Consider the following 15,048-nt stretch of genomic DNA (forward strand, 5'->3'; position numbering starts at 1 on the left):
GGAAATGAAATGCTTCAAAGCAAGCAAAAAAGTTTACCCTAACATTTATAACTTAAAACTAGAAGTACTGTAAAGACGAAAATTTGAACTTTACAAAGAGCTTAAATCACGGAGGAATGGTTTATAGCAAATGTGTTTTAGTAAGTGTGACAGGAATAAGAAAGGAATTTATTTTTGCATTTTCATCACAGCATACATAAAAATGAAGATGTTAATCTGTTAATCGTTTTCTTTACTTTGACATTTCCTTATATTTTAAAATCCTAGCAATCCAACAAAAAGACTTCTGGTGAGACACCACAAAACACTTACAAGGAAAAAATAACAGAACTCCAAACTTCACAATTCTACAAATGAGTCCATATTTATTAAACTCTACAACAAACACCTTAGACTCGAGAGTCGCGATCTTAACGAAGGGCCCCCCTCCTTCACACCAGTTCAGTCAAGAATCTTGCTTCTCTGGTCTTTCTTACAGAGGGGAAAAGCAGCCCCCAGTGACAACCCAAACCGATATTTTTACTTAGAAGTGAATGACTGCAAACATCAAACAAGACTGACATCCCCGTGGAAACTAATCCACCCCAGGATTTTCCATTCAAACATCTTCTGAAGCATTCACGCGCACTTAATGGGTAATGAAAATTGTCCAGGCAGATGACCCTAATTTTGAACACAGTTGGAAGATCCTCGGACCAATGATGAAAACCACTACCTGCTAAAGAAGACTGATCTGCCAAAACAATATCTTGAATGGACTTCCGTTTTAAGATGCCTAAACTGATCTAAGTCCCATGCCAGAAAAATCTTCAACAAGGAAATTTATGGCATCTTTCTACTTAATGTCTGGTTTTCTATTCTGGTATGCTTTCTTTTATTCTCAGAATAAATTTATATATATATATATATTTTTTTTTTATTTATGTATTTATTTTACTCACAGGAGGTTGGTTTCCCTAAAAAGACTTCCAGATAATGTAACTTCACTATACAATATAAGGTTTCAAATAACACTGGCTCAACTATCATGTGATGTCCAGAAACAAGTTGGAAGCAAGTTCGTCTACTCAACAACAGTTACTGAGTGCCCGCGTGAGCCCAGAGAACACTATTCTGGCTGCCACATGAAAGACGTTCAAGCACTATCTACTGAGGCGAATAGAGTGCAAAAAGGAAGGTCTTCAGTTCAACAGATTCTCTGTCAGTGGCCTCACTAGGAGTCCCGCCCCAGCCACAACTGCCCAATAGCCTCCAGACCCGACCAGATGGGAGAGTAATCAAATGATGATCCCAGTGCACTCGGGGATCTGGCTCCAGAATTCTCACTGGTGCTTCTGCCCAACACCACTCAACCTGATTCCACAGTATGTGGGACTCAGCCTGAAAATGACATGACTCTTTCCCAAGCCACGGAACTAGAAAAAAAACAGCACTTGTGTCTCACTTTTGCCCAGCGGATCAAGCCACAGCCTAGCTTTTGTTTTCTGATTGTTCAGTACCAAGAGCAGCCTGATGACCATTCTCCAAGATCTAGCCCCCGTTCAGACACCTCTGTCTGCCCTGGTCCTGGCCCTTGAAACACAACAACTGGTGCTCCCAGACACCCTACCAGACAGCAGGTGAAAGCTTCCCCCAGGTCACCAGCTCAACCCTCTCCCTAGCCCTCTCTCCACAGATCTCCAGTTCAAGCCAGCTCTCTGGATATCTCAGCATCCCCCTTATTCGGTAAAATTGTTGAACTCCCTCCCTCCCCAAGTTTAGGGGCTCACCGTTCTCCACCTCACCCTCCACGACCACCTCTATGAGGTCCCTTCAATGCCAGAGGACCCAGTTTGGGGAAGAGCCATCCCCTCTTCCGAGTTCTGGCCACTGGAGAGATCCTGACTTCTACCAGAGCCACCCCCAGCAGTGATATTTGATCTGCTGACAGACTGCAGAGATGGTTAGGTTCTCTTGGTCCTTTTTTTTCTCAACGGCAAAACAAATGCTCCCAGCCAGTGACTCAGGGGGCAGATCCCCACCCCTGCTACGTGCAGCTTGCAATCGGTGCATATCCACACACCTAACTGGACACACTGCCAGTTTACCACAGAGTTCCAAGTGAAAAGGAAAGGAGCTCTCAACTTCAAAAAAAGAGCTTGGAGAAAGGGGGCCGGGGGGTGCCTGGGTGGCCAAGTTGGTTAAGGGTCTGACTTCGGCTCAGGTCACAATCTCACGGTTAGTGAGTTCAAGCTCCCTGCTGGGCTCTGTGCTGACAGTTAAGAGCCTGGAGTCTGCTTCGGATTCTCTCTCTCTCTCTCTCTCTCTCTCTGACCCTCCCCCACTCATACTCTGTATAAGACGGTCTTATAAGCTATCAAAAAATACTAATGGCTAACATTTAAATTGAGAGTATTAACTACATAGTTAATATTTAAATATTAATTAAAACATATCTATTTCAATATAGAATACCAGCTTGCTGAATACTGAAAGTGTGCACCCGTCTACACCACAACTAGGGACACGGTAAAGATGCAAGATGTCAAGCTGAATCAGATCTTTTCTACACATTTTAGAAAACTAAAGGATGAAGAAATGATACATGCCTTTTCTCCCCAGCTTTATTTACACACGACAAAATTCACCCATTTTAAGTGTAGAATTCGGTGATTTTTTTTTAATTTTGTGAATTTAAAAAAAATTTTTTTTTCTTTTCAACGTTTTTATTTATTTTTGGGACAGAGAAAGACAGAGCATGAACGGGGAGGGGCAGAGAGAGAGGGAGACACAGAATCGGAAACAGGCTCCGAGCCATCAGCCCAGAGCCTGATGCGGGGCTTGAACTCACGGACCGCGAGATCGTGACCTGGCTGAAGTCGGACGCTTAACCAACTGCGCCACCCAGGCGCCCCAGTTTTGTGAATTTTAATATTCATTTATTTTTGGGAGACAGAGAGACAGAGTGCAAGCAGGGGAGGGGTAAAGACAGAGGGAGGCACAGAATCTGAAGCAGGCTCCGAGCTGTCAGCACAGAGCTCAACACAGGGCTCAAATCCATGAAGCATGGGATCATGACCTGGGCCGAAGTTGGACACTCAACTGACTGAGCCACCCAGGTGCACCTGAATTCTGTGATTTTTAGCAAATTTATAGAATTGTGGAACCATCACCACAGTGAAATTTGGGACCATCTCTATCAACCCCCCCCCCAAAACTCCTGTGAGACCCGTTTGCAGCCAGTCCTCCAGTCCTACCTCTAATCCCATTGATCTGCTTTCTGATTCTCTGAATTTCCCTCTTTTGGGTAATTCATTTAAACGAAAACACACAATATGCAGCCTCCTGTGTCTGGCTTCTTTCACCTAGCATAATGTTTTTAAGGTTCAACCATGTTGTAGCCTGGATCAGAATTTGTGCCTGTTTATTGCTGAACAGTATTGCACTGGACGCGTGGACATTTAGCCATTCGCCACTTGATGGCCGTTGGGAATTATTTCCAGGTTTGGCCATTATGAATAATGCTACTGTGAACTTTCACATCCAAGTCTTTGTTTGGATGTATACTTTCCTTCTGCTTGGGTGTATTTCTGTATTTTGGGGTCATATAGTATCCCTATCTTTACTATTTTGAGGAAATGTGAAACCACAGCTACAGCATTTTAACAATCACGCCACAATGTATACAGTTGCCCATTTCTCCACATCTTGCTGACACCCGTTACTGTCTTCTGATTATCACCATTCTAGTGGGTTTGTGGTGGTATCTCATTGTGGTTTTAATCTGCCTTTCCCTAATGGATGGTGAGCATCTTTTCATATGCTTATTAACTATTTGTATGTTTTCTCTGGTGAAATATATAATCAAGTTTTTGCCTATGTTTTCAAATGTTTATTTATTTTGAGAGAGAGTAAGAGTGAGTGGGGTAGGGGGAGAGAATCCCAAGCAGGCTCCACACTGTCAGCACAGACCTGATGTGGTGCTCAATCCTGCAAACAGTGAGATCATGACCTAAGCCAAAGTAAGAGTCGGATGCTTAACCAACTGAGCCATCCACGTGCCCCTTTTTTTTTTAACTACACTGTTTACCTTATTATGAGTTCTTTCTGTTACTGAATCTAAGTTAATTCCGTTTAATTTTTTTTAATCTTTTTTTTTAAATGTTTATTTTTGAGAGTGAGAGCACGAGCGGGGGAGTGGCAGAGAGAGTGGGAGTCACTGAATCGGAAGCAGGCTCCAGGTTCTGAGTGCTCAGCATAGAGCCCAATGCAGGGCTCAAACTCACAAACTGTGAGATCATGACCTGAGCTGAAGTCGGACACTAAACCGACTGAGCCACCCAGCGCCCCTAATGTTTATTTATTTTTGAGAAGGTGGGGGGGGTGGAGAACGAGAGAGAGAGAGAATGAGCACGAGTGCAGGAAGCAACAGAGTGAGGATAACACAGATTCCGAAGCAGGCTCCAGGCTCTGAGCTGTCAGCACAGAGCCCGATGCAGGGCCTGAACCCACGAACCATGAGATCATGACCTGAGCCAAAGTCAGACGCTTCATCAACTGAGCCACCTAGGTGCCCCAATTCCATTTTGACCAGAGATTATTTCAATCCTTTTCAATTACTAAAATTTGTATAATGGCACAAATTTGTATACTGGTATGGATTATAATCCATAATATATAATGGTCTCATCTTAGTGAATGTTCCCTGTATATCTGAAAAAATATGTAGTTTCTAATTCCTGGGTATGGTGTTCAATAGAACTTAATACCTACATATGACCCCTAGCTACATACACGCTTCGGACAGTGCAGATACAGAACATGTCCATATAGCAGAGTAATGGTTCAGATCGTTTCTATTTAGTGTCATCAACAGGGCTGGATTTAAGTGGACAACTTGCTATTTGTCTTCTGTTCATCTCACTTATTCTTTGTTCACCTTTCCTTCTTTTTCTGCCTTTCATGAGACCGAAAGCATGTTCTCATGGCAATTATCTCCACTATCGGCTTATCACCTGTATCTCCTCGTTTTTAAGGCTGCTCTAAGGCAGCAGTCTTCGACAAGGAGCCAATTTACCCCTCTGGGACATTTGGCAAAGTCTGGAGACATTTTGTTTCAACTCCGGGGGAGGGTGCTAATGGCACCTACCAGGTAGAAGCCAGAGATGTTGGTAAGAAAGACACAATGCCCAAGATAGCGCCCACAAAAGATTTAACCGATCCAAAATGCCAATAGTGCCAAGCGTGAGAAATCTTGCTCTTGGGTTTACAAAATACATCTCGAACTTATCACTGTCTTCCTTCAAATGTTGTATCACTTCAGGTAGTATAAGAATCTTATAGCATTACCACAGGAGGGGGGGATGGGTGAAGTAGGTGATGGGGATTAAGGAGCGCACTTGTCATGATGAGCACCGAGTGATGTCTGGAACTGTCGAATCACTATATTGCACACCTGAAACTAATACAACACTGTACATTAACTAATTGGGATTAAAAACTTTTTAAAAAAGGATATTATGGCAGTATTCCATTTTCTCCTTTCTACCTTGTTACTGTTGTCACAAACCAACAGCTGTGACGTTGAGCTCAGCCAATCTACCTCTCTGGGCCCAATTTTTCTTAGAACAAAATTGGGAACGCCTATGCCACAGACATCCTGTGAGAATTAAAACAATAGAAGCCAAGAGCTTAGCTTGGTACCCATCCGCTCCATGGGCTAACATTTCGCTAAGTTATTATGATACCTGTTGAATGAAGACTTTAACTGATGTGAAATCAAGGAACAGAAGGACATACCTGAACAGAAACCTAAGCAACCTACGTGCACACAGGGTGAAGCGTCGGACAAACACCTCTTCTACAGCTCTCTGCCTCCAAAAGGCCAATGAGGCTGCACCCTACCGGACTGGCTGGCCAACTCTGATTCGGAAGAGAATTTCAAGAATCTTTTAGCCTCTGATATATAATCCCTTTTATTTACCTACATTTAATTGAAGACATCTGTAGGTGGTGCCACACAAAACGTAATTCAGACTCAGAAATGTCAATAAAAATGTCTGTGAGGGAGAGGTCCGATGTAAACCTAGCAGGGGAGCGCACATCAGCAGCCACAGAGCCACATGAAATTAGAAATATAATGGAAATATGTTGCCTGACTTGACGAGGTGATAAAAGCTCTTTTCCCATAAAGCTTAATGAGCTCTATTAGTTTTCAGCTTACAGGAATGTAAAAGGGTCAGCCCCACAGAGGGAAGTAACTGACTCCCCACACATGGCTCCATTCAAATGACAGCAGATCAAATTACTGATGTAATTACTATAACCTGACAATTTCGTTAGATTCATGTGGCAGTTAACTGTTTAGGACTTACAACAAAGGGACATGGTTCATTCACAGTTCTGTAGAAAAAGTGAAGTTTAAAGTCTCCTTCGTTTTCAACTGCAAGTCTCATGTATTTTACAGTCTCCACCAGAATTATTTTTCTTTTGATCAAATTTACGGAAGGTGTTTGGGTATTTACCGCATGTGCAAGTTTCCTTCTTCAGCTAAAACATAAGCCCGATGGCAAAATTAAACATTTAGGACTCCTAACACTCTCCAACTTTGGCTTGCTTTGGCTCTCAGGCTCTGTGTAGTGGCAAAGGGAACAGAATCCTGAGCTCCGTGCTGTTGGAAATTTGGGGGTAGCAGCCACTAACTCTGCCTACAGGCAGCCGCCCCGTGAAACTCCAGGCTAGCAAAATTTCAACAGAAAGCTCTCCAAGTATTTCCCAAATACTTCAAGAAAAGTAAAGCACATTGGTCATCTCCAATTTTGATTTTTTTCCCCCTTTCCCATGTCCATAAGCTCAGTACAAAAACAGATATTTAACCAAGTAAAACACAACTGTAGATTAAGCGGAAAAAGCAGATCAGTCAGAAAATGACAAAAACCATCACTAAAATTTCATCGTATCTTCCCTTGTTTTTCACCAAAAATTAAAGTTTCCGTACATAGGGATTCCCAATATTTAGCCAGATGTGATTTTAAAAAAGATTTGCTCGGTGCAACTCTAGGTGTATGGTCGGAAAACTCTAAACCCTATCCCTGAGAGCATCCAAAGATGGAAAAGACAAAGATCCTGATCTTCAACGGCTACAATCTTGCCAGGAAGACCGTTTACCATATTGAAACACGAATATTAGGCCTCGTGTGTTTTTAGCTGACTCCTGCCAAGTTATGGATAAAAAGCCTGCTGCTTGCGGCCTCAGCCCCGCCTGGCTTATTCATTCATTCGTTCATCCATCCATTCAACAAATATTTATCCACTGCCTCTGATGTACTACTTACTATACTAAAATTAGAAACACAAGGAAGCAAGAAAAACAGGGTCCTCTTTCATCGGGCTTGCATTTGAGAGAAGTCTGTAAGTGAAATCTATTCAGAAGTCTCTTTGCCACTGTTTACTGATATTGCCCCAACGCAGTGGACATCAAGCCCCAGCCTCCTTATTCACTCCGTGTCCGGATCAGTCAGACCATTCTTCCTGGTTACTCCTCAGAAGCTCTTGCTGAAATCAAGAGTCCAGCCTTAAACCTCATCGGCATTCTCCTCACCTGAGCTCCTGCAATTTCCTCACCTGCCTTTTCCCTCCCGCAAGACTAGACCCTGTTTGCACATCAATCAGAGACTTCCCTGACGTACTTCCCAAACGCTGACTATAAGAGCCACCGCTAAAAACCTACCAATGTATCTCTTCTCCCCACTGTGGCTCCTTCATGGAAAAGAAAAGGGTAAAACAATGTAACATGTTGTGTATCTCCTTCCTAACTAATTTCTGTATGCTTAAATTATTTTTCAATTGAGATCTGCGTTATAATTTTGCACCCTACCTCTATCTCAACATAGCAAAAGCATCTTACGCTGTTTTGTTCATCAATATGTACTCACCAACACGTATATGCAGGATGCCCATCTTAATGGCTGTAGAATGTTCTATCAATAATATGGCTGCCTGTACCATTATTTACTTGACCTTCTCCTAATGCTCCTCATTTACAAATTTATAAATTTTTCACCATAATGCTGTAATAAACATTTATGCCAGTTTTGTCCCCATCTTTATTTCTCTGGCAGTGATTCTTACACAAGAATTATTCAAGCACACAACTGCAACGTATGAATTTATAGGTCTTAACGTAGATGCCCAAACCCATTTCTGTAAATGGTAAGTTTAAAAACATCCCATCTCCCCAAGCATTCATTTTAAAAAAAAAAAAAAAAAAAAAAGATATCTTGATAGGTAAAAAACCATTTATCACTATTGTTTTAAACTACATTTCTTTGATTACTTACAAGGTTAAACTTTTAAAACATTTATTACCATTTGTATTTCACATAAACTATCTCATCAAATCCAACCAAAAATTATGCAAAAAAATAGTACATTAAGTATAACCTTTTTATCACACTTTCCCCAAACTGCCTTTTAACTATACGTGTTTTCATGAAGAAAATTAAGGATTTTTAACAGAAGCAAATCTTATTTTTCTATCCTCTCCTTTGTGATACTTCTCATTCTGCTATGCTTTAAAAATGCCTCATCAACTAAAAAGATTATATAATTTATACTGTCAAGTTTCTTACAGTTTGGCTTTTTAATTTTTGCACTAAATTTTACTTAAAATTCTATGTGACAGGCATTGTGCTCAGTGTTTCCCATACGCTATTTCATTTCATTTTAATAACCATGAAGTCTTACCATTTCCACTTTTAGGTTAACCAAAAAATGCAATGACTTGCTCATGGGCCAACCATGCCTCCATTACTCCCAAGTAAGAGAAGGGAAAGGCAGAAACAGAGTCTTACTGTGTGGGCTGCAGTACAGCCCAAGAGGAAAATACAAAATATTACTAAGGTTTGAGTAGCACTTTCAAAACCGCTGCCATGTCCACAGCTTCACTGGTGAAGGAGGAATTATCATTTGCATTCAAAGATAAGGAAAGCCAGGCTCAGGGAAGTTGCGATTTGCCCAGTGTGGCTAGTGAGGGAAGGCAGGCTCTGAAATCAAGCTTTGGTTCTGAGTGCAAGCATCTCTCCACACTCGCCTCTGCCTTCTCTTTCCTCCTCCTTCCTCGAAGCCTCACCCAACTTCTACAAGTTATCCTACAAGTTATCTGGATAACCGGATATCCGGTTGTCCACGTCAACTCACAGTACAGCTGCTGCCCTGAATACCTTTATCTCACAATGTTACCACTGCAGTCTCCGCTCTACACTGCAGAACCTTGATGATGGCTGAATGTAAAAGTGGGTGAAGCAATGAGAGAGGGAGGGGAGGGGCATGAAGGGGAGGGAGGGGAGGGAGAGGAGGTTGGGGAGGGAAGGGAGAAAGAGGGAGAGGGGAGAGAGGGAGGAAGGGAGGGAGGGAAAGGGAGAAGGAGGGAGAGGGGAGAGGAGGGAGGAGGGAAAGGGAGACAGAGGGAGAGAACATGCCTGTGTTTAAGAGAAGCTCAGTAAGTCCTTTGCCCTTCCCTTATCAATTTGGGGGTTTGAAATAGCACTCTTAAACCAACAGAAACTTCCCTGACAACGCCCCCTCCACCCCTGACCCCTCTAGCTCTCTCTTAATGCCAGCACAGTTAAGACAGAGTAAGGCTAGTGTCAGTTACTAAGGAAACAGATACAATAAGGCTTTTTACAATGAAAGACTGATTTCAGTTTGCTTAAAGAAAGAAAATGTACTTAAAAAGAAGCAACGACCTGTTATAAAGGTGAACAGTTCTGCAACTTACTGGAATTCATCTCATTCATCAACATTCATATGTGTTAAAACAAAATGATCACCTCTAAACTATCAAATAAATGCCTAACAAAACATACCAATAGTGACATGTCCAATTAGCGATTCTAGTATGAAGGTCAGTGAACAAACGCTTACCTCCAAAGGTGAGCTGCAAAGGAATCTTGTGAACTGCAGAGCCACATTTGAACCAAATCCGTTTCATCCAATAAATGGGCAGCAAAAGACAACAAAAAAGGAAAAATTATTATTACATGTTTTTTCAATAACAGCATCTAAAGTAAACCTTAAAGTCTCTAAAATTAATGGTTTTAATACATTGTGTAACTCATCCACAGGTAGAAAAAAGTTCAATCTACCCATAGCTGGTACTGAGCTACCTGAATTAAAGTAAACATTTTTAAAAACCTGTACAGAAACCAAATTAAAGCACAACAAATGAGTCCTAAAAGCTTTCATTTTTTAAAGTTTCATCTTACAACCCTTCCAAGGGAGGGATGAGCAACCTTCCTGATGATGAATGCCACTGGCAAAATTAAGTCAAGGCTGAGAGAAGGAAAAGACAGACACTAAAGGGGAACCAAGAAAAAAAACTAACAAGTCAAGACCAGGAGAGGAGGCTGGGTGAGCAAGAGGGAAAGAAGGGGAGTCACCCCCATCCGGGGGCCTGGCTGCCGTGATACCCCCTCCTGTCTTCCCTTCTCTTGTGCAGCCCACGTGCACCATTGGTCTCTCTGCTGTCGCTTTCTTTGACACAGGGAGGCTTACGGAACTTCAGCTCAAATGTGAAACATGCTAAGCGTTATACACTTGCTGGTTCTCAGCATTTAAAGAAAGAAACAAAAATCTTGGAGGGGCAGCGGGGAGCCACGGACAGACCACAAAGCAAGCTGCTGGTCAGCTCAGAAATGAGGACTGTCACACAACTTCATACATATTCATGATGGTAATTCATAATGTTTTTTAGATATTATTTATAAAATCAACATTTCAAATCCTCTGAGAGTTACTTGAGAGTTACTGTAATAATAAAATGCCCAAGTAGTAAAAACTCTTGATCTTTCTAAATGCAAAATAACCACAATAAAATGCAATAGCAGGCCCGTTTCCAAGCACTCTTGAACTTCCTCTCCACAACAAAGCTAGCTAGTACTCATAGGGAATACAGATAATTTGATTCTCCTTTAGAGATACACACTGAAATATTTCTCAATGAAATTACATGATGTCTGGGATTTCCTTCAAAATCACTGGGGGTCGGAGGAAACTACTGTAGGGAAGTGTACAGATAAAACAAGACTGGCCATTATATTAAACCGGTAAGGACCGGAAATGAATATATGCAGATTCCTTATACGACTCCTACTTTGTGAATATTTCCATTTTTCTATAATAAAGTTTAAAAAAGTACTATCAGACGCTTCCTCCCCGCAAAACTAAAGCAGCTACATTTGTAAAATGCGACCAACGCACACCAAAGCCATGTAATTAACTAGTATCATCCAGGCCCTAGGTGACAGGGTGTAGTTAAGTATTTTCTTAATTTAAATACCAATATGCAATTAGATATTAACTGTTAAGAGAACTTTCTACTGAGGGTTGATGGGGGGTGGGAGGGAGGGGAGGGTGGGTGATGGGTATCGATTGAGGAGGGCACCTTTGGGGATGAGCACTAGGTGTTGTATGGAAACCAATTTGACAATAAACTTCATATATTGAAAAAAAATAAAAAAATTAAAATTAAAATTAAAAAAAAAGAGAGAACTTTCTGAAAGTGCAAGATATACCACAACTTTATTTTTTCTGAGTAAGCTCTATGCCCAATGTGGGGTCTGAACTCATGACCCCGAGATCAAAGTCACAAACTCTACCACTGAGCCACCCAGGTGCCCCTAAGATATACCAAAATTCTAAGTTTTCATAATGCTGGTAGGAAACAAATTAATTCTTTTGAAATGTGAAGTGCAACCTTGTGGTCTCAGATTCTTTTCACAGTCGCCCAACAAGAGACAAGCCCTCCTACCCTTCCTCCTAGGAGTAAAAAGTGTAACTGAAAGGCCAGCTAGCTGCAACAGTGGAGAAAAATGAGGTTCAGCGAATGTGTATTTCAGAATGAGAAATGTGCTATTTCACAGTGTCTGTGCTTTTTCTCCACCATGTCGTGCTAACCACAGTTACACATTAAACTTTAGAACTTAGGAGTAATTCTGTTTCGGAAGCAAGTGATGTATCAGTTGGGATGGAGGTTACTTTAAATAACAATAAACAGAAGCATATAAATTACTCTCCAAGAAAACTAAGGTCTCCTTGCCGTTCCAATAACTTACATACATCTTTGTCACAGGTGTATATAATATTCCTGTCACAGCTTTTTCAAAACAGACCTAAAATTTCTCACCCTGTTGGAAGCTGCCAAAACACGAAGTACTAATAAGTAAAAGTTCTGAATTCCCAAAGCAGTAAAAACAGAATAAGAAATCACAAGGCGCACACTCTCCTATTCAAAGGACATGAGAAAGGTCCAAAAATGCTGCTTCTTGATTCGTGCCCCGGAAAACCCACTGCCAGAGCCCTTCATTTAATTAGTAAATTCTTTCATTGTGAAATTACACATGACATTCAAGACAAATGGTAATACTCTGAAAAGGAACTATAAAAAGAGCAAATATAACTGCAAAATCTGTTTCGTACACACACTGTACCTGACAACAGAAATAGACACATGTTATCTAGAAACAGAGGCCTTCTAACAAATCCCATCACAGTGTCTGATCAGTATGAAAATGGCTCGGTGCTACTGTCACAACAACAACAAAGATTATGGCCACCGTCAACAATCCACATTAACACCACTTTTCTAACACGGTTATACTAATGTGGCTATTTTAAAAATATTATGTTATGGGCACAGTTAGCTAGTAAGTTTAAGGAAAGATCCTATTTTAGATATTTAGGCAAAATGTTGAGAAAATAAAGAATTTACTATGTTTATAAAATATCTGACTTTACAGACAGGAACGTACTTCATCATTCTAGAAACAACTGGAGGTAAATATAGCCATAGTCTTTGTCTTCCTACGTGTCTATTTTAAAGACCACTTCTAAGAAATGTTGATTTAATATAGCTGGAAACAGAACAATCAGCCTGATATGTGGCTTTTCAAACGCAAACAGGTAAGATTTCCCATAACAACATTAATAACATTATTACTTGGGACTCACTTGCTAAAATTCACAAAAACTTTAATCGTCAGTGATTCTGTCTACTCTCGCATTTTTTTTTAAATAAGGATTATGTTCCGTATTTAGCATCCATGCATAAAGAGCCTCAGTACTATTTCAAAAATCTCTCAGGCCTCTAAAAAAGGGAAAAGGATAGACCCAGAACAGTTCTCATGTTCCACAGCTACTTACTGACCTTGCTTCTCTTCCAAGTGTTCTCACCACTTCCAGCCACATCGGTAGCTGTGTGGTAACACATCATTCCTTCCAGAGAAGCACTTAATGCTTACCAAAATTTTCTCAACAGCTTTCCAAGCACACAAAATTGTAGTTTAACTTCCTGTCAGTTATGATTAGCAAGTTCTTTCTTTTCCCAAGCCTTGCTGTTAACCCTGCCAGTTATGCTGGTGGACGGGGTGGGGGCAGCAGGGTAGGAAACAAAGGGAGCGAAGAACGTCCACTACCGGTTTTGTCAAAATATTCCTGTACAACGATAATCATCTATTGATCTTCGTAACATAAAACATTCAACGCGTAAGAATTTAAGCTACTATATTCCTCAAATGCCTTTCCTGTTTCATCAGGAACCATGTTAAATTCCTATATTTTAACAAAAAAGGAACACTAGACAGCAATTTTTACAAGATAAGCCAGTTTTTTTCTAAACTGGAGAGCATCAGTGAGTTATACCTATTTGTCAAAGTAGAATTGCTTTGCTTATAACTACTTGCTTGTAACTACTCATGTAGAGTACTCATACAAAGTACTACTCTGTCTCTGTCTCTGTCTCTCTCCTTCAAAAATAAATAAACATTAAAAAAAAACTTAAAAAAAAAAAAAGGTCCAACTCTTGATTTGGGTTCAGGCCCTGATCTCAAGGTCACAGGGTCGAGTCCCAGGTCGGTCTCCCTGCTGACAGCTTGCAGCCTGCTTGGGATTCTCTCTCTCCTGCTCCCTGCCCCTCCCCGACTTGTGCTCACTTTCTCTCTCTCAAAATAAACTTAAAAAAAAAAAAAAAAGAAAAAAATACATTCACAAGTAACACAAATGAAGAGGACATCCCATGCTCTGTTCCCCAGCCTCACCAGTGTCCCTGACCCCGTGTGAGCATGTCCCGCCTCTCCTGTGGACTGAAACATACCGCCTGACAAAATACACAGGTGCGTGCTCTTTATCCAGGCATCTGCCAAGGAGCCCCTCCCCTCAGAGCCTCTTCCCCATCGCCTTAGGTAACTGTCACCATCACCAACTCTATCCCTCCCCTCTTCTTCATTAACTGTCAGCACATATTACCCTGACACTATACTTTTTATCTTTCTCACTAGCGTATAATCTGAGGGTAAGAAATTTTCTGTCTTGTTCACTATGTTGCATCCCTAGAGTCTAAAATAATGCCTGGCACAAAGTAGGAACTCAATATTTGCTGCTTAAATGACTACATGCATTCATTCATTCATGACTTAATTCATAAACGAATAAACGAATATTCACGTTCTTTCCTTTCTCCCCTATGTTTCTTCATGGCCTCTGGCTACTTTGTAGAATTGGATCACATCTGGTCAAGGTGAGATGCCATAACCAGAGAGAAGCAGTCACCAGTAACCAAGAACTGCTATCACTGAAGAAACCACCCGTGCCCTTGTCATTTGATCTTCTCAGGAGGGCCAGTGTCCTCCAGGAACACCTTTAATTTCCTGCAGGGAAACTTCCAGTAAGATTTTTTCTTTTTTTAAGTTTATTTTTAGAGAGACAGAGTGCAAGCAGGGGAGGGGCAGAGGGAGAGAGAGAATCCCAAGCAGTCTCCCTGCCCAGCACAGAGCCCAACATGGGGCTCAATCCCATGACCCTGGGATCATGACCTGACCCAAAATCAAGAGCTGGACGCTTAACCGACTGAGCCCCTCCGGTAAGTATCTTTGAGGAACAACCACTCAAGAGACTGAAGGCAAAACCAGGGATCATTTTAAATGCCACTAAGTTGGGTAAAAGAATTCAAATTGCCCTTGAAAAACTGGGTGTCTTCCAAAAATCTGGATGATAAGAATTAGGGATAAGCAGAAA

The 15,048-nt window shown here is 41.2% G+C and overlaps 1 protein-coding gene across 7 annotated transcripts in view; it reads right to left on the bottom strand.

Annotated features, from left to right (window-relative positions):
- The window catches only part of ATE1 (arginyltransferase 1), a 156,085-nt gene that overhangs the window by 100,006 nt on the left and 41,031 nt on the right, over nt 1–15,048 (bottom strand). For all 7 annotated transcript variants that reach the window (XM_053207345.1, XM_027063273.2, XM_027063274.2 and 4 more), the window contains one exon: nt 9,904–9,936. In XM_053207345.1, coding sequence (XP_053063320.1) covers nt 9,904–9,936 — 33 coding nt within the window. The remainder of the gene's footprint in view (nt 1–9,903; nt 9,937–15,048) is intronic.

Source organism: Acinonyx jubatus, chromosome D2, assembly GCF_027475565.1.
Source record: "Acinonyx jubatus isolate Ajub_Pintada_27869175 chromosome D2, VMU_Ajub_asm_v1.0, whole genome shotgun sequence".
Taxonomy (NCBI): Eukaryota; Metazoa; Chordata; class Mammalia; order Carnivora; family Felidae; genus Acinonyx; species Acinonyx jubatus.